We start from the raw sequence: 21,127 nt of genomic DNA, 5'->3' as shown, positions 1-21,127 counted from the left end.
CTAACGCACATTTTCAAAGCAGAATAACTGACTTCAGCATTGTTTTTTAGATAAACAAGAGTGTTCGCTTAACATGTTTCTTAAACATCTGTAAACATATTATGGTATTTTTATACTTTAGAAGAGTTAAAAACTTACATACAGCACCTTTAAGGCCCACTTTTAGCTTAGCTCCTACTCTTAGCTCTTTTAGCTCCTACTTTAGCTCTTAAACACTACATTTTTGAATATTCACTGTACTTTTACTTTTTGATCAAACTGTGAAAAGTGATATTTTTCCTCATTATTTCTTTTTAAAATTAAAATTAAATTTTCATAAAATTCACATATATTTATTCTTGTTTTAAGAATTAGATGGCCTAATTATATTATTTTTGTTAGGAAACAATTATTTCGTATTTATGTACATTATATAAAGAAAACTACATTGAACTGTCTTTATTCACAGCCATGGGGGAAAAAATATAATTTGAATATTCTGTTTGGGGACTTATCATTTACAGTTATGTTATTCAGTAAATCAGTTTTTTACTCTGTAAAATGATGACTTTCTACCGAATAAAAAAAAAATCCATTTAGGGCTTTTTCTTTTGTTTTGCCTTAAATAAAAAAGGTGACAAGATTTGGACATGCTTATATTCATTTTTAGACAGCACAATACCAATGTTTTTACTTTAGAAGAAGTAAGAAATTTAGATTTTATGGAATAACCGATTTTGTAATCATTAGTTATTTTGACCTACTGCCAATTTTGTGAGAAAAAAAAAAAACACAAGCTCTAAAATTATAAATAATAATTAGAAATGTGGATTAAATGTTATCAGAAATTTCTAGAAAAATAGTACATTTGTACTCAAACTGAGAATTGATGGCTTTTTTAGGATGTAAAGTAATGTTTCCACCCAGTGAGTTGGCGTGGAAAGGTCATAAAACATAATTAAAAGATGCATTTAAGCTGCCCAAGACTGCTGACATGCGTATAAATTAGCCACACAGACTCCTGCCCGCTTTCACTCCTCTATTTCCACAAAAGTTCTTTTTTATTTATCTCATAGATTTGTAAGGCAGGGTTTTGTCAGTGATTTCTCAGCATGATGTGTGTTGAGATAAATCTAGTCAGCCACCCAGCAGGCCAGGCTGGGCAGTGAGGTGATGTCAGATATGAACTCCTCCAAAAGGAGAGCTAGTGTCTAAAAAGTGGCCCAGATTGCACTGGGAATGGTCGGCTATGCCATGTAGATAAATGTGTTAATGTCTGTCTCGTCCCGTTTGATGTACTTGTGTTCTATCAGCCACTCGATCTGCTCCTTGATCATCTTTTTCTGGGGCAAAAACATGTTCTTTAGGATTTCCACCAGCTCCGTCTGAAGCTGCGCATTGCTAATCCTCTTCCTCATCTTCATGATCTGAATGATAGCTTCCTATACAGAGTAAAGACGAGAGTACAGAGTAAATATGCAAGTCTTTACAAAAATAACATATTCATAAAGAAACGTTCTGACTGAGTTCTCCAGATGGCAAAGGAAAAGCAGCCAACGAGTGACTAGAAAACATGGCAACTCGTTCAAAAATGTTTGAAAGCATCCCAGGATCATAGAATCACTATTTATGTCATCTTATATTTATGTTTGAGTTTATTCACAGTATGTTTGATTTAAAAGTGGGAAAACAGCATAATAAACAGTCAACAGATGTGACTTGATCCATCATAAATATAATCAAGGTATAGGTTCAATCATTTTAATACCTGTGTGCGTAATATCCTAAGTTGAACTATGCCTTCATTTTCTTCTTCTCGCATTCTCTCCGTGGTGAGTTGTAATCGACCAATTAAATTGATCTTTCCTCTTTTTTGAACCTTGGAGTTTTTTCTGTGCAAAAGAGAACATTTCGCTGAACTGAAATATGTTAGAGTGTGCAGTAATAAAATAGTATAGTAGATGTGCGGTATGTACAATACAGTTTAAATGTTTGTGGTCGGTCAAATCTTTTTTAAGGATAAATTAATTATTAATTAATTATTTTCAACAAGGTTTCATTAAGTTGATCAAAAGTTATGCTTTTCATTACATTTCAAATAAATGTGATTCTTTTCATTAAAGAATTCTGAATCATCCTGAAGCCAAAGGTTTAAACAACTGTTAATAAAACGTAATGAACGAATGCCTTTCTACGCATATTACAGACTTTGACTTCCTGTAACATAGGAGTCAGGGTACAATTGAGTTGAGGGTCCAAATTAGGTAGTCAGACAGGCAACGGTCAAAAAGGAACAAACAGTAACGTGTGTAATCCAAAAGCGTAGTCAGCAAAGCAGGAGAACGAACAGTACAGGCGGTACAAAAAAGATCAAGACCACGGAAGGACAAGGCAGGGAAACTGCTTAGAACTGTTACAGGGGAACAAGACTCAGCACGTGAATGTGAGGTGTATTTATAGTCCTGGTAATCAGTCGATAATGAGCTTCCAGCTGTGTGTGAGAACTGGAAGTGGTGTGTGTATGAGATGCATGATGGGATTTGTAGTTCTCTAGTGATCTGCAACTGCTTGATCGTTGCTGATCGTGACACTTCCATATTACGTAAACGAAAACTTACAGAAGTCAATGGCTACTACTGGCATTAATTTCTTTTCTAATTATATTTTCTTTCTGTTCATCAGCAATACTTGAAACTCAAATAAGTTTTGTAATAAGTGAAGGGTCAGTAAATGATAACAGAATTTTGGTGTGAACTGTAACTTAAATTAATTTTAGTGATGCATAAATTTCGATAAATACTGTTAACTAACAACTCCTTATATTTGGAAGTCAATAACAAATACATTTGCTGATATAAAAATAAATATTGATATGACTTTTTTTGTACCTGATTCCAAAAAGAATAGGCAAGCAAATACAGTGGACAAGTGAGTGTATTTTAAAAACCTAGCTGCAAGAAATCTCTAGATCTTTCTTTTCTTTTTTATGTGAAAAGCAAATATCTAAACCCTCATGGCAAGCTGCATATATATGAAGTAGATCAAACGTCGGAAATAATCCATAATTTGACAGCTTTAATACATCAACATAACTTTCGTCCAGGTCTTTAATGATTACACAACATTTTTTCCCCACAAATGTTGATATGGTAACCAATAAATTCTTCATCCCTCATTAACATGCATAATTTAAAAAAAATTATCTTGAATACTTCATTCATGATCAAATGTACTCTGTTATGTGTGTGCTTACATTAAAGAAAACTCTTGATTGATGGAAAATACAGTGCCTTCTGCAAAATCCTTAGGAGAGCCCACTACAGGTTCATAGGACAGCACCTGGCGCTTTAGTTTGGGAAAAGCTACAAGAGACTACACATGTAAAAACAACAACAACAAAAATAACAACGTGTCAGGCAGTTCCCAAAAGTCAGTATCATTTCAGATCTATTCATTTTTATTTCATATATTCATTTTAAGTTCCGAGAATGCTCTTCTTATAGCTGTATAAAATACAAATTGTTTGTAACAAAAGATTCCATTACCCAAAGTGTCCGGCGGAGCTCAGCGTCAGGAAGTTCTGTTGCTAGTTTCAGATTCTCAAAGCTGATCCTTTCTCTTGGTCTTTGGTTCCAGGCAAACAGCACCGCTAACTGGAACGTTGTGACTTCTAAATCATACTGGCCAACTTCATTCTTAAACGTGATCTATGGATAGGAGAGATAAGACCAGACTTGACCTGTTTCCTTGACACGACAGACCTTATGAAATGTCAAAGCGAGACTTAATCTCCAAATCCGGTGTTGCAAGAAACCTGACATTTCAAAGACTAAGACCGTGTGTCCAGCGAAGCATTTTTTTTCTCTTCTAAAGCCAGCATATTTTTACAGTTGTTTTCAATGACCGTGCTGTGTTTTTAAAAACTGTAGCTGTGAGGCAAGGCTGTAAATGACCATCTACATTACACTGAGGCCTGGTATATGCAAATTTGGCTAAACCCAGCCCTCATCACTGTCACTTTCTAATAAGTCATCAAAGTAGAAGGTTAAGATCTATCACATTGTGCTGTCCATGTACAACATTAATTTTCATATCACTGGATTACAAGATGTTAGCAATCTACAATGGCTGTAAAGTACACTGTGAAGCCGTAATGACAAAGTCAGTGCAGCAAACATTTTTATGTTGCTTTAGCTTATTTTATTAAGGTAATCAGGTTAATCAACTACATTTTTTAGGTTTAACTTAATATTTTAGTCAGTCTGATTGATGCAAGTTGAGATGCCTAAAAAAGTTAATTTGATTCAACTAAAAAATGTGAGGCTGCAAGAATGTATTAACAGTGTACCGTAATAAAACAAAATGACAAGTTTCAAGTGAATTTTAGAGCCAATAACACAGGGCTGAAAATATCTTGAGTAAGATGGCGGCACAAGTCAATTTGTTACAAAGAGATGAATATATTAGTAAATGATGTTGCTTTTAGACATCTTGATTTCATCTTATGACAATAATGATCATTGTAAATTGTTTGCATGCATGTAATTTAAGTGGTGTTTAATTTCGGCTAATTAATCACAGAAAATCATTCTATTATCCAATCAGCTCAAGACCAAACCCCTATAACCTACGCCATACCTCCGTTTTCACTTGACTTCAGCATCCCTCCACCAACCCAACTCCACACTATTAAACCTGATACCTACTTATATCTGAGGGGGGAGCCATCTGGAGCCGGGCTAGACACTGCGTTCAGACTCTATCTCTCTCTATCCTGATAAGGGGAATAACACGAGTTAGGATGTCTTTCCGAGCTCAGAGCCCTCTCTCCGGACAGCTGGCCAAATATGCATACTCTATACAGTCAAATATCTGTGAGTGTGAACTCGTGAAATATCTATTTAGATTCCATTTCTAACCATTACATTTTTGATGGCCCTATATGGTTAATTTCCAAAGATAGTATGACTATTGACTGACAATTTGTACTGAAACTATATGAAATTGTATAATCTAGGGGCCTAAAGCATGGATATGAAAAGAAAACATGGTTAACAACTGAAATCTATAAAAGGCATTAAGATATCTTTAACACTTTATGAGTTATAGCAAAGTAAATTGTGAAAAAAAAAACTAAAAAAAAAAAAAATGCTTTAAAAATGCTTAAAAACATTGACATCTTTCTAAAGTCATATTTATCACCATGTAACTTGGTTCCAACTCTTAGGTAAAAATTGTTATTTTGACAAAGTAGTGAATTACTCAGTAAATCTGCATCCATGAAATTTATTAGTTTGGCATTTACCATTATTTGGGCCCATTTTTCCACAGAAAAAGGAAACATTAAAATCCTAAACTTAAGGAGAACTGGAAAAGCTTCTAAAATGTTTCTGAAATTCCCCCAGAATGCCCCAGCAGCACTGTTCAGATTTAGCTTCAAATTTTAAGCCTTTTAATGGTGACAGTACAAAGCGGACAAACAACAAATCAGTCTCACGGGAAGAGGCTTGCCTTGTGTTTTTCAAATTTTCACAGTAAATAGAGCATATCGTTACACAAAGGTCTGAAGCTGCCACTTACAATGCCATTGGACATCAGATGGTGCCAGTGTAATTTTCTGCCACTGTGATTTTTCTTGTAAAAGTCCTCCACTTCAGGAATGAGATCTTCTAGTTCGGTGGGCAGCGACACAAACACTTTCTCTGAACTCCGAGACCACGCGCCCGCATTCAAAATCTTTATATTGACTGAGTCAGCTGTAGTATCAACACATAAATGAGTAGTTGATGAATAGAAAGTAAAACATTATTTGCAAAACATTACTTAAAAAAACAACAACAACAACATACAGTATATTAATGTAGTTTGAAATCTGATATTTGAGAAAATCTAAGTGGTCGATAACTTTACCAATTTTTTCACTGTTACTATAATTTATATAATGTTAGTGTTATATATTGTATTATATTTTTATATTGTTATTATATTATTATAAATATTAATATATTATTTATTTTTTTATTTTATTTTTACTCTACTGTATCCTTAATATGTCCTATGGTGAAAAAAATCTCTTAATAATATACAAATAGAGTAAGAGTGCTTTATCTTCATTGTTGGACATCACCTTCATTTAATGTTATTTATTTGATATAAAATGATTTTTTTCTTCTTCATGACTTGTCATACTTGGTCATTGTCAATAAACGGGTGTCACACCAAATGACAACACAACTTAATTTTAGAGTGGTTTCATGTATGTTAAATATGACAAGATTCTGATACAAAAACATTACAGGTTTATGTCATGGGGTGCACAGGAGGCTTCAGTCACATGATTTCGAATGGCGTCCTTCAATTATTAAAACTTACTTTGGAATTGCTAGATTAAAATTGCACAAAAAGTACAGGAGTGTCAAACCAGAGGACATGGTTTTCAGTGACAAAATGTTTAAAGTTCCTATTTTTTCAGAAATATGCGGATGAAAAAAGTACTGCCATTTACTAAAATTCCTAAAATTAGGTCTAAGGTATTTGTTAAGATTTTCTTTTTAATTTATTAGAGTTGTAATTTACTGAAGTATGCTCAAGACCTCGAATAACACCATAGGTCAGTTTTTAATTTTTTTCTCTAAATAGTAAAAAAATGTGTTAACAGCAATTTTTAAAACAAGTAGTGTTGTCAAAAGTATCGAGTTTGGTACTAATCAGTACTGAAATTTTAAAAACGCCTAATTTCCTGCTAACATTCTTAGCGCTGTTGGCCATGTTCCTAAAGAAAATTAGAATTTAATATAAGAATAAAAAAATTAGAAAAAAAAGAAAAATACAGACTAACATAATGTCTTTCGGGAACACTTCCCAAAAAACATTATAATTTGAACGGCATCTACGCTTATGTTAGTTATTAGTTTATTTTTTCTTATCCTGAGATCTCCATAATCCTGGACCAGGATGTATACTGAGCAGATGCTGTGGTGGTCATGGAGGAATGAAAAGCATGAGACTGATTCCTGCTGAAAGACCCCAGTGACAGACAAGTCTCTGCATTGATACCGTGGGCCAGCCTGAACACCCACCGGTGACCTAACTTCTCCATGATGGATGTCCAGTGTTTTCCTGACTGACTTTCCAGACAGCTGATCTGCACAAGAAGCTTGGCCAGAGGAGAAATAGTCATGCCCATATGAGCCTGGTTTCTCTGGAGGTTTTTTTTTTTCCTTCACTTTCATTTTTCATTTCATTAATTGATGAAGTTTGTTCCTCGCCACTATCGCATTTGGCTTGCTTGTTTTGGGACCTGTGAAGCTGGGCATCGATGGATTTGCTCTACACTGTTTTGAATTAAACACAGCAAAGATCAGTCGATCCATTAGTGTATCTGTGTTAGCACTTGGTGAACAGGAGTGAAGAATGATGAGCCTTCAAGGCCAATCACAGTCATTTCTGTTGAGCCCAATGGCCAATCAGCAGTGTTTAAGAACATGCTCAACAGTGCTTAAATGTTAGCAAAAAGTGGATGGTTCTAAAACTTCAGTACTGATTGGTACTGAACTCGATACTTTTGACAACCCTAATAACAAGAGGTCGATGGAAGACAAATAACTGTTTAATTGCTTATTTGAATTTTAAATGATGACAATACTAAAAATATTCATTTTTGTCATGTGTGAGAGTGGAAATGCAATGTCATGTCAACAACCCAAATATCAGGTAATCCAAACATACAACAGAACAGCTCTAAAGCTTTCCAAAACTGGCATATCTGACCTGGTAATGCAAGTTTATTGTGTTTGTGCATTTCTTTGAAGGATTGATTTAAGTCTTCTGATACTTTGATGTCCTGGAACATTCTGGCCAGCTTGTTCACGTAATCTGCGGGCATACCAACCTCCTGACACACACAAAAGATAATTAAAGAGATCCTGAAAAAGCTTTTCATCCACCATCATTTCAAGTCTCTTACCCTGAGCCACTCCACCATGTTCTCTTCGATCTCACTGTCTGCAGAAATGTCAAGAATAAGCCTGCGGGTCAAGTGCGCTTTGTGGTACCTCATGAAGACGTCTTTGTTCTGAACATACTTTAAAACCAACAGCTGAAAAAAAAAAGCGACTGACATAATTCAACTGATTTGACAATTAGAAACATAAGTCAGGGGCAATAATACAGCCACTAAAATGAAACTATTTGTTGGTTCCTCCACCCATCCACCCACTCACTAACCACTTCCTTCAGCTTGGCCTCTATTTCCTCTGAGGTGAGTTTTTTGCTCAGTGGCGTCTTTCGAAGCAGCATATCACAGTAGTTGGCCAGCAGCTCTGGACATTTAGACTCTGGTTGTGTTTTCAGACTCACACTGCAAATATAAAATTAATCCACAGTAAATACATTATCAAAAAAAGATCAATTAGTATATATTCTCTAAAGACAAAAATATGGGTTACACTTTACAAACAGACAGCATTAAATAATATGTTTACTAACAGGAACTAAAAATGAGCAATACATATAAAAAAAAATTAACTAATGCACTATAAAAATTCATAGTTGTGTTGGTTAACATTAGTTAATGCACTGTGATTAAGAAGAACTAACAACTTACAACTGTATTTTCATTAAATGTTAACAAAGGTGAATAAGCACTGTAATAAATGTACTGTTTATTGATTGTTCAAGTAATTAAAAGTAACTAATGGAATTATATTGTAAAGTCTTACCCGTATACGTAATAAATTATGGACACTAACGATTAATTAGACATAAATAAATGGTGTGTTGAAGTTGTTTTACTGTAAATAAACATAGCTGTGGACCTATGCTCAGTTATGTGTAAAATAATAATCAATATTGTTATCATAATTATTCCAAAATATTATAAGAAGGACATATGACCAAAACAAGGACTGCTCAGTTATGGGAAAAATCATAATCATGACATGTTTTGGTTGATATTGTAATCACAATTATTCAAAAATATTATGAGAAGGTCATATGACCAAAACAGATGTGATTTAAATGAATAATTAAACAGATAAAATAAATAAATAAATAACACCTATACATTTTTGAGGTAATGAAAGTTAAGTCCTAAATACCACAACTAAATGGATAACTAAAACGAAAACAAAACGAAAAAAAAGTATAATATCCATAATAATCCAACAGAATAAAGTTATACAAAAGAAACAAACTGTGCTTTAAGCATAGTCTTCACAGTGAGATTTGATTTGTTTCTTATTAAACCCACAAAAATCCATCCTTCAATCAAGAGCAGTGAGTGACTTGTCTTTTGCTGTTTGATTAATAATAATAAGCACAGTCTGTGACAAGAATATTTGCCACTGTCACTGGCACAAGTTTCAAATTTACTCTCACACATGCATTATTCATTCATTTTCCTTTGGATTTTCCCTCAACTATTACAGCATTTGTTTTACACAGCGGATGCCCTTCCAGCCGCAACCCAGTACTGGAAAACACCCATACACTCTCACATTCACACACGCACTCATACACTGCAATAAAGTTTACCCAATTCACCTATAGTGTATGCATTTGGACTGAGGGGGAAAACGGAGCACCCAGAGCAAACCCACACGAACATGGGGAGAACATGCAAACTACACACAGAAATGCCAGCTGGCCCAGTCGGGACTCAAACCAGTGACCTTCTTGCTGTGAGGCAAAAGCGATAACCACTGAGCCACCGTGCCTCTCCCACATGCATTGTCATTTCAAATATTTATGTTCATTCATTACTTTTTTAAGCGAATAAACACTAGAAGCGTATTTTAACACAGTCTGCAAAAGCCACGTTACATTATTTTATTGATTTCTATGTAAAATTGTAATTCACAGTGAACAAATTGGGAATGAATGTGGACTGTTTGAAAGAAAGTGAGATATGACACAAAAAAGTTTTATCTTGATTATTGTATTTTCATAATCGTTGGAGACCAAATTTAAATAGAAATTTAATTTCGATTAATTACACAACCCTAATGCAAACAGCAGCTTTTCGTCATCACATCCATGTGACTTTATTAATAAAATGATTGGGAAGATCTAGAAGAAAAGTGACATGAAATTTCTTGATAGCAAAATAGTAACATTATTGTTCTTGAAGCAGTCCAATTAGCAGAGACACTGCTCCTGAATACTTTAAAGAGATGCAGAGTTCATATACAAAAAATAATCTCTCCTTCTGGAATTAAACTTGAACTTATTTGTCATGTCATTGAAGTAGACACATCTTGCAGCATTGAGACTAACAATTCATTGAGTATAATTCATTGCAATTTATGGGAATTTGTGTAAAAATCACAATCCTGACATGTGCATGAAGATGTGAAGATGTCTTACCCTTTCTGTTTTAGAGGAAGCTCTAGTTTAAATATTGTGGCATCATTCACAACTGCTTTGTAAGCCTGTGTAAAAACCCATGTGAAGTAATCAATCAAGAATGAATAATATTCACTTTCACACATAGGAAAAAATTGGCATAGGAAACAATTGAGACCTCTTGAAAATTCTTAAGCATTGCATATATTTATATGGGTTTGAGTAAAATGCTATAATGGGTAAAGAAGTTAAAATATAAAATGTTTCATTAAAAATGTCTGATAACATTTATAACAGATTTCAAGTATGACAGTGTTAATTAGCTTTATTTCTCTTTCCTTTCTTTATTTCTTGTTATTTAGAAAAACAAAAGTTAGTCAGATATGTTTTCAATTGTTGACTGAAAATCAGGGTTATTCCACCAAATGTTGAGTTCTTAACTCTTGGTTTCTGTTTATTTTAACCAGCTGTCATTTTGCAAAACAAAACAAAAATTATACTTTACTCAACCACATACGATATCTTGAAATTGTGAAGAAACAGAAAGTGAAGAAAATAATTACAGAAACTGAGAATTTCCAAGTTGTCCCATTATTGTTTCCACAGATAAAAAATGATCTGATATATAATTGTATATAAATATACAGTGAATGTTTGAATTAATGAAAAATCTTCTGCAGACTTACTTTATCCCTGGATGTTAGGAAACGTGGGTCATCTTGAAATGCTTCCTTGACTAATTTACTAAAGCGGTTAAATAATGTTAGAAGCTGCTCTACATATTTTTCAGAGTCCTGAAAAACGAAAAACATAAGTCGCATTAAAATTAACATCAAAATCCCATCAAGGAATAATAAAAATGAATACGCTTTTAGATGATTCAATGGCTTCTCTACTGACAACTGGACTCATGTACAGTTCAGTACCAGCGATGCATCTGTCAGGTAAAGAATAGCAGCTACTCACTGTGGTAATGGTCTCAGCTGAAGCCACCATATCAGCCAGACCGGCACTCATGATGTGATCCTCCAGGTCCTTCAGCATTGGCTCAATCCCACTGGGAACTTTGTCCATTAGTGAAAACATAAGGTGCAACTCTACAAAAACACAACATAGCAGAACAAAAACACTTTAAAAACGTTAAAACATACAGAAACTGTGAACGTTTTTTTTTTTTTTTTGGGGGGGGGGGGGGGGGGTATTTTTTTATTGATACATAGCAAACAAGTTCTCAGTAGGTGCAGTAGATTCTCAAAAAACAAACAAGATCCAGCATTCATGATATGCATTCTCTTAAGGCTGTGCAATTGGGCAATTAATTGAAAGGGGTGTGTTAAAAAATAGCAGTGTCTCGTTCATTGTACAAACTCAAAACTATTTTGTACAAACATTTGTGTTTCTAAGATTTATCAATCCTGTGAATCACTTAACTAATATTTAGTTGTATGACCAGTTTTTTTAAATCTTTTTTTACATGTTGCATGGAGTCAACCAACTTGTGGCACCTTTCAGCTGCTATTCCACTTCATGACTTAAAAAAAAAAACTTTCCACAATTAATTTACATTTCTTGGTTTTGTTTTAACAACACAATTTTTGATATCCCCCCACGAGTTCTCGGTTGGATTAAGGTCAGGGGATTGTGTTGGCCACTCCATAACATTAATTTTGTTGGTTTGAAATTAAGACTTCGCTTGTTTACTAGTGTGTTTGGGGTCATTGTTTTGTTACAACAACCATTTCAAGAGCATGTCCACTTCAACATAAGGCAAAATAACCTCTTTGAGTATTTTGACATATGCAAACTGATCCATGATATACGATAAATAGGCCCAACACCATAGTAGGAGAAACATGCCCATATCATGATGCTTGCATCACTTTGCTTCACTGTCTTCACTGTGTACTGTGGATTGAATTGAGATTTTGGTGGTTGTCTCACAAACGGTCTGTGGCCCTTGTACCCAAAAAGAACAATTATACTCTCATTAGTGCACAAAATGTTCCTCCATCACTCTTTAGGCCAGTTGATGTGTTCCTTGGCAAATTATAACCTCTTCAGCACATGGCTTTTTTAACAGAGGAACTTTGCGGTGGGATTCTTAAAAATAGATTAGCTTCACAAAGACGTCCTCTAACTATCACAATACTAACAGGTAACTCTAGACTGTCTTTGATCATCCTGGCGCTGATCATTGGCTGAGCTTTTGCCATTCTGGTTATTCTTCAATTTATTTTAATGGTTGTTTTTCATTTTCTTTAACGTCTCACTGGTTTTGCCCTCTATTTTAAGGCATTGGAGATCATTTTAGCTGAGCAGCCTATAATTTTTTTGCACCTCTTTATAGGTTTTCCCCTCCCCAATCAACCTTTTAATCAAAGTACGCTGTTCTTCTGAACATTGTCTTGAACGACCCATTTGCCTCAGGCTTTCGAATGCTTGTCTAACAAGTGCAGGCTTCATCCTTCAATAGTGTACACCTGATTCACACCTGTTTTTTCACAAAAAACACTGGGCCTTGTTTGTTTTTTGGGAATCTACAGCACCTACTGGTAACTTGTTTGCCATATATCAATAAAAAATATATAATATATCAATACCTGGATTACTCTGGTCAGTCACGTTGTACTGCTATTATTCTGAACAATACTGTATGTTGAAGAATGTTGGTAACCAAAAAGTTTCTAGTCCACATTGAAAGAAAATAATATTAAAGTGAACTGAGACCAACAACTATTTTCAAACATTCTTCATAATATCTTCTTTTGTGTTAATCAGGAAGAACTTGAGGTGAGTAAATTTCATTTTCAATACTACCAGATTAAACCCCCCGTGAAATCATAATAATGTTATTTAGACATTAGTATTAGTAAGTTGTCAGCATGTCCTAATCTATAAGCCTGCTCCAAACAGTGACAAAATTCACACTTAGAAGATATAAACATCCAAAGCTTGCAGTTTGTCACTTTTGCCAAAATGAATCAAATTTTTTTTGACATCTCATACTTCATTTTCTCATCAAATGTGCCAATCAAATGCTGTCTAGCATCCGACATGTCCTGCCCCCTTCAAGAGGCTTCATCTCAACAATTCTAACGGGCAGAGCTGTAATAAAAACAAAATGTAAATGGCTGTTTTTTAAAGGGGAGAAGCTACTCTATGTCCCTCCCTTTGTTTCAAATGCTTTATAGTGTCTGACATGTCCCGGCTTCTGCAAGACGCTTGATTTTAACCACTCTAACTGGCAGATTTGTGATAAAAAAAAGTTATTGGCTGTTTTTATAAGGAGAGGAGCTAATCTATATCCCGCCATTTGTTTAAATTAAAATTATGTGACACATCAAACAAACCATGCATTTCAAAGCACTTCACATGACTTTTACATATTATTGGTGAAAATTCTAATATAAATATTTCCCATGCAGACATACTAAAGTATGGGATTTCCTTTCCTTTACATACAACAGTTGCATGCTGTTGTGTTTGTTTACACTTGGAGGACTTGATGTTTGGCACACAAACACACAGATGGTGGGATGGGGAGGTGCTGGCAAGATAGAGATGGGAACTGTGTCCCATTGCCAACCTGAACTTGCTGAGCCTTTGGTGCCAGAGCTCCTGCCGTACTCACTCTCTGTCTCGTTCCGCTTGATCATTCCTGGACATTCGGTTAGGATAGTCTCTTTGAATGATGTCACCAGCGCATTAACACAACACTCCATTAGCTAAATAAATGCAAAAGGCACAAACTGAGCACCCAGCGATGGTATGCGAAAAAGACTAATGCACAACAGGCTGAGCTGTATTTAATAATGAGGGACCACAAGGCCTTGCCGGGAGTATTTTTGGAGCGGTGAACACTCACTGCCTGGACGGAGTTACATTCACGTCTGGTTTCCAGATATCGTAGCGCACGCTTCTCCTCTTCTCTTAATTTGCCATCTGCCTGTCAATCAAAAGCTGGGATGAACAACTCTCAAATATTGTGACACATAATAATGACATTTCAGAAATGTGCTGGAATTTACTATTTACAAATTTAAATTATAATTCAATACTTCGTAGACATTATATACAGGGTTCATACACATTTTTACTACAAAAATTCCAAGACTTTTCCAGGACTTTCAAGTCAATTTTCATGGCTTAATGCTTCATGTAATATCTACATACTGTACAGCGGTAAATCATAAGAAACATTTACATTTATTACAGCATATCATAAAACACACAATAGTTTCAATTTATTTTTATATTTATGTAAAATAGATGATGCTTACACAGCACTAATAATGTGAGGGCATGTTTTGGCCAAGAAAAGAAAAGAAGCAAACACAACTAACCTCTATTCCAATATGCAGACATTTTTTCAAACAAATTTTAGATAATCTTAATAGTTTGTTAAGCTAGTAATAGTAGGTAAAACTACTTCTATTAAAAAGCCGCGATCACACTGCACTTTTCGCTCCATAGACTTCCATTCATAGGCATGCGGCAGACCAGCACGTGCTACAAGTTTCACATTTCACTGCATTTGAAAGTTCAAGCTTGGTGGATTCTTACCTGCGAAATCACACCAGGTGATTGCATGAGACCAATAGAAGATCATTTAAAATAAGAAATTTAAAATATGGAGCAATCACTCACTTTTAATAACGTTTTAAATTTTTCAAGCAAAAGCTCTAGTGTGACCGCAGCTTATGACGCTTTGGACAAAAATGTCTGCTAACTGACTAAATGTAAATGTAATTTCCATGACTTTTCCAAAACCATGTGGGTTTTTCGGTTTTTACTAAACTTTTCCAGGCCTGGAAAATGCCATGTCAAAATTCTGTGACTTTTCCAGGTTTTCCAAGACTGTATAAACCCTGTATATATGTGCTCAAGCTTATTATGCATATGTACATGTGTTTGCTCAAAAAATAATAATCTAATGAGTCCATAAGGTGATATGATGAGATTTTCTGTTTGACCTTAGAATGAGACAGGACCTTTCCATCCTGATAATGTTGATTAGCTAAATCTGTAACAAACTGGTCTGGCAGAAATCTCTGTCTGGGGTGCAGCTGTGATGTGTAACTCCTGTGCAAAAAGGAGAACTCGTGCAGATGAGAAAAAATATTGCTTTATAGTCTTACTGTTCACTCTTTTCTTTTGATTCCTTTTATTTTTGTTATTAGAGGAATATACTCCCATTTCCTCACTATTCTTCCTTTACTATACAGTGCGTCCGAAAAGTATTCATAGCGCTTCACTTTTTCAAAATTTTTTATATTACAGCCTTATTCCAAAATGGATAAAATTTATTAATTTCCTCAACATTCTACACACAATACCCCATAATGACAACGTGAAAAAATATTTTTTTTAATTGCTGCAAATTTAATAAAAATAAATAACCTAAAAGAAATCGCATGTACATAAGTATTCACAGCCTTTGCCGTGAAGCTCTAAACTGAAGTACATTCTGTTTCCACTGATCATTCTTGAGATGTTTCAGCAGCTTAATTGAAGTTCACCTGTGGTAAATTCAGTTGATTGGTCATGATTTGAAAAGGCATACACCTGTCTATATAAGGCCCCATGCAGTGTTGACAGTGCATGTCAAAGAACAAACCAAGCATGAAGACAAAGGAATAGTCTGTAGACCTCTGAGACAGGATTGTCTCGAGGCACAAGGCAGAGGAAAGTTCCAATGAGCACAGTGGCCTCCATCATCCGTAAGTGGAAGATGTTTGAAACCACCAGGACTCTTCCTAGAGCTGACCGACTGGGCAAAAATTCTCAACGACAGGTGTGCCAAGCTTGTGGCGTCATATTCAAAAAGACTTGAAGCTGCAATTGCTGCCAAACAATGTATTGAGCAAAGGCTGGAATACTCATGCACATGTGATTTTTTAGGTTTTTTATTTTTAATAAATTTGCAACAACTTCAAAAACTCTTTTTTTCACAAAAAATTTAAGAGAAACCATAGAAATAAATACAGTTAAACTCAGAATTATTAGCCCCCTGAATTATTCGCCCCTCTGTTTAATTTTTTTCCCCAATTTCTGTTTAATGGAGAAAAGATTTTTTTACACATTTCTTACCACAATAGTTTTAATAACTCATTTTACTAGATCTTTTTCAAGACACTTCAATACAGCTTAAAGTGACATTTAGAGGCTTAACTAGGTTAATTAGGTTAACTAGGCAGGTTAGGGTAATTAGGCAAGATATTGTATAACAACGGTTTGTTCTGTAGACTATCGAAACAAAAATTGCTTAAAGGGGCTAATAATTTTGTCCCTAAAATTGTTTTTTAAAAAATTAAAAACTGCTTTTACTCTTGCCAAAATAAAGCAAATAAGACTTTCTCCAGAAGAAAAAATATTATCAGACATACTGTGAAAATGTCCTTGCTCTGTTAAACATCATTTAGGAAACATTAAAAAATGAAAAAAAAAAATTCAAAGGGGGGCAAATAATTCTGACTTCAACTGTATATAGAGAAATTATAGCAAAAAGATTTAATGCAGAGTTTGAAAACACACTCACATATTTCATATAGTTCTGAACGCCGTTCTGCTGCAGATATGAAGGTGCTTGTGTCTTGTAGAAGCGCTCTGTGGAATCTAGATATGACTTCTCAAAATTCTCTCTATAGATTTGCAGCTTGTCATCGGTGTTGGAGCACAAATTCACTGTAAGAGAGCAAAAAGATGAGTGTGTCCATCAGGAGAGCTCCATCTGGACAGAACCCGAGTGCTTTGGTATTTCGGTAGCTTTACCATATGACTCCCGCACGCCGATCACAAGCTGAGAGTCAAAGGCTTCTCCTAATCTCTCAGCATGGACCAGTTTCATGGCACTGTCCTGAAGCCGGCTCTTTATATTACAAAATATTGACTCATTCCATGTGTCTAGCATAAGCTTAAAACAAAGGAAACAACTGATTAGAAAAGATTTCATGTTGTGCATCTGTTGTTAAAGTAATAAAGTATATAGTTCAAATACAGAGAGTGTTCCACCTTTCTAACAATACTGTCTTCAACATTGGACTTCTTATTGCTCCCCTGGTTGCCCAGCAGGGTGATCTCCAACTTGGAGAAGGGCTTAGGTAGAATATCACACTGTGTGAAGAACTTTCTCCACTCCACAATGTAGGCTTTAAGCAAAGCTGTGTCATCCTGATGACTGAGTACTCGCTGACAAAAATAAAGAGCAAGAATTAAAACATACTGTATGGAAGCTTTGGGATTACAAAAATAAAGGCTTGTTTGCAACAATAAAACTGCATATGTAGGTAAAAATGCAGCTATGTAGATATGAAAGAAATGATTCTTACCACACATAGTGATAAAAACACAATTATATTTTCCATCTAAAAAAAATATAAATAATTTGACAGCCAATCAGAGTAAGAACTTAAAATAAACAATGTCATCACCCAAGTACGTGGACGATAAAATTGTTATAGCTCTTGTAGCGGACAATTCTTACGGACTATTTTTTAACAATATTTGACTAGATCTTTTTCAAGAAACTTCTATACAGCTTAAATTGACAATTAAAGGCTTAACTAGGTTAATTAGGTTAACTAGGCAGGTTAGGGTAGGTTAATTAGGCAAGCTATTGTATATCGATGGTTTGCTCTGTAGATTAATAGAAAAATGTATAGCTTAAAGGGGCTAATAAGTTTGTCCTTAAAATGGTGTTTAAAAAAGTAAAAATTGCTTTTATTCTAGTCAAAATAAAACAAAGAAGAAAAAAATTCAAAGGGGGCTAATAATTTTGACTTCAACTGTATAATATATATATGCGTGTATATGTATATATACGTATATATGTATGTATATATATATATATATATATATATGTGTGTGTGTGTGTGTGTGTGTGTGTGTGTGTGTGTGTGTGTGTATATATATATATATATATATACACATATATATATATATATATATATATATATATATATATATATATATATATATATATATATATATATATATAAATAATACATATATATATATATATATATATATATATATATATATATATATATATATATATATATAAATAATACAATTGAGGTCAGATAAATATACATATACATATATACAGTATACCACATGACTTGATTTGCAAATTATTACATGTTGGTTGCAAAGTTATAAATGATGAGCAGAACTCTAATAATAAAGTGTAACTCAATTATTATGTGCAGAAGTGCTAAATAGTACATACTGCCTGTGCTTGCTTGATAAAATCTAAAATGTCTTCTTTCAGTGCCTGGTGAATTTTTGCTGGACCTTTATCATCCCATAAACACACAGCATGAACGTCTCTGCAAGTCAAACACATATTATGAGAAAATATGAGATCTTACTGTACATTTTAGATAATCTAAACTAATAGTATATAAATTTAAATATTTAATGACTTCTTGTAAACAACTTACGAAAATAAATCAAACCACTGCTGCTTAGTAACTGACTCCTGACGGAGTAACTTCAAAACAATGGGCCGCATCAAATCCCATTTGTCTTCAAACTGCAGGGAGCCTTTATTCTGAGAAAAGAGCACCAGAAAAATAAACACTTCCTTAATAATGTGACTGACACATTTAAAACATTAAACTGCATTTAGTTTAGGGGTGCATTCAAGCAAAAAATGAATAACAGAAAGTAGAGTGGATGTATAGTAAATTATTTTAGTATAGTGATCAATGTATATATCTAATTCATAGATTAGTTAAAAACCAGAGGCACCAGATGAACTTGACAGCTATGACAGACAATTAAATAATCAATTTCTAATGTCCAGTTTTAATGATAGGAAAAATAAAATATCTATTGACATTTTACATAGCATTTGGATAGCAGTGAGTTTTTTTGGTTGTGCAGGAAGGAGAAACATCTTAGAAAAAAAAGACTGAAATCATCAACATTAAAAAGCAAATAGCAGAGTGTAACAGCTACAGACAACATCCTGTTTCAAATAAACGCATCACGTTTAGCGATTTAATTACAGTGACTCGGTGGTCAGACCGCTGTCATAACATTACGGGAGAGTCAAACGATGCAAAACATTATCACACTGAAGGACCTCCTACCTTCAATAAATTAGACGTCGCCATGTTTCTTCAACTTAGTCCTCGTGCAGTCTCGCGATGTTTGACAAGGTGTGGTTGCTAGGGAGCATTGTGACCGCGACAGACCGCATCAGCAGCACTAATAACATTGGAGCCCTGATTGATGCTTATTCATGTACATTTATATAAATATTAGCTTATACATTATATGCGTTCACATGGCTATTGCACACTGATGCATAATTCATTTGCACATATTCGAATGTTTTTGTAGTATTGGATGAAACAATTGTTAAATAAATGTTTGGTAAATAATAAATATATATATATATAAAAAAGAAAATTGTTAAATAAAACTTAAAATCAAGACTCCTTAGGTCCAATATGTATTAAAAGGATGATGATGATGATGATGATGATACTACTAATAATAGTGGTGATAATAATAACAATAATAAATAAATAAACAAATAATGATAATTTAAAATAATAATAATAATAATAATAATAATAATAATAATAATATTTCCTAGTGATGGGTTGCAGCTGAAAAGGCACCCGCAGCGTAAAACATATGCTGCATAAGTTGGGGGTTCATTTCGCTGTGGCTGATTAATACAGGGACTAAGCTGGAAAGAAAATGAATGAATGAATGAATGAATGAATATAATAATAATAATAATAATAATAATAATAATAAATTATACACACACACACACACACACACACACACACACACACACACACACACACACACACACAAAAGTTAGTAAACAGATAATGAGCAACTTAAATATCCAAATAATTACTGTAAAAAATACTATTTAACAGTAAATCAACATGACTAAATAAAATATTTCTGACAATACTAATATCACTCACATTTTCTCTAGTTTAGACTGACAGCAATTTTGCATTAAACATTTCAAACAAATACAGACTATTTTTTCAGTGTAGGATGGTAAAATTGATTTAATCATCATCGTATTATGCTATAATGCACGTTTGAAAAAAACAATCACATTTAAGCAGGGTCACAAGAATAAATTGTCCTCCTTAAGGGTTTAGTTTTTACAGATTATATTAAGGAATAACCTTCTTTAATCTAAACTTGTGATAATCTGGAACCAGCAGGCCTGTCTGCAGGACACTTTCTCAAAACAATTCCAAGTCAAACAGCTGCACAGCATTTTCCTATATAAACATCTATTGTTTATACTGGGGAAGCATTTCAATCCAAAAATATTATCCTAACTGTAACACTAACAAGTGCTTATCCAGGAACATAGTTCTCCTTGGTGTCAGTCAGGTTCACCACAGTATCTGTGATGTTCCACAATTCACTGTACAGAAGGCTTGCCAAGTCTGTGGTTTTCCAGTGGAATTAGGCTGCTTTAATACTTGCCATGGGTTGTTGTTTTTATTTTGCAGGTTAAAAGTTTGCCATAGTGCAACAATTATATATAGTTGTGGTTAAATAATAATAATTTGATTTAATCAATTTTAATAAATTGATATTCTACCAATGCTAAAATGTGTGCTTAGTGTGCTAGGATGATGACTATGCACACTTTTTTGAGACACAGGGACATTAGACAATAACAAATAAATAATAAATGCAAAATGCTCAGCATACACTGCGTTTTGAAAATGAATATTTTGATCTATTTCTCAGTGAAAATAGGCTATGTATTTTGGTGTATTTAAACAAAACAGATTTATTAAAC

The 21,127-nt window shown here is 34.0% G+C and overlaps 2 protein-coding genes across 12 annotated transcripts in view; one reads left to right on the top strand and one right to left on the bottom strand.

Moving 5' to 3' along the window:
- Window positions 1–21,127, top strand: part of LOC147838831 (odorant receptor 131-2-like) — a 1,093,102-nt gene that overhangs the window by 510,346 nt on the left and 561,629 nt on the right. The window lies entirely within an intron of this gene.
- Window positions 1,009–19,517, bottom strand: cul5b (cullin 5b). Of its 10 annotated transcripts, none has more exons than XM_087301206.1 (20): window positions 19,422–19,517; window positions 18,768–18,877; window positions 18,554–18,653; window positions 17,335–17,511; window positions 17,095–17,236; window positions 16,862–17,007; window positions 15,297–15,422; window positions 14,189–14,269; window positions 13,910–14,048; window positions 11,290–11,420; window positions 11,010–11,117; window positions 10,345–10,409; window positions 8,206–8,338; window positions 7,946–8,077; window positions 7,750–7,873; window positions 5,560–5,735; window positions 3,525–3,686; window positions 3,233–3,351; window positions 1,748–1,871; window positions 1,009–1,421 (listed from the first exon to the last, which is right to left on the bottom strand). In XM_087301206.1, exons 1-20 carry the CDS (start codon window positions 19,443–19,445, stop codon window positions 1,227–1,229), a joined length of 2,514 nt encoding a protein of 837 aa, XP_087157332.1. In that variant the 5' UTR covers window positions 19,446–19,517; the 3' UTR covers window positions 1,009–1,226. The 10 variants fall into 10 exon arrangements, with proteins under 10 accessions (XP_087157332.1, XP_087157333.1, XP_087157336.1 ...); XM_087301207.1 differs by having other exon boundaries at window positions 13,955–14,048; XM_087301210.1 differs by having other exon boundaries at window positions 15,297–15,405.

This window comes from Danio rerio, chromosome 21, assembly GCF_052040795.2.
Source record: "Danio rerio strain M-AB ecotype USA chromosome 21, GRCz13ab, whole genome shotgun sequence".
Classification (NCBI taxonomy): Eukaryota; Metazoa; Chordata; class Actinopteri; order Cypriniformes; family Danionidae; genus Danio; species Danio rerio.
This window is presented reverse-complemented; position numbering and strand designations above follow the sequence as displayed.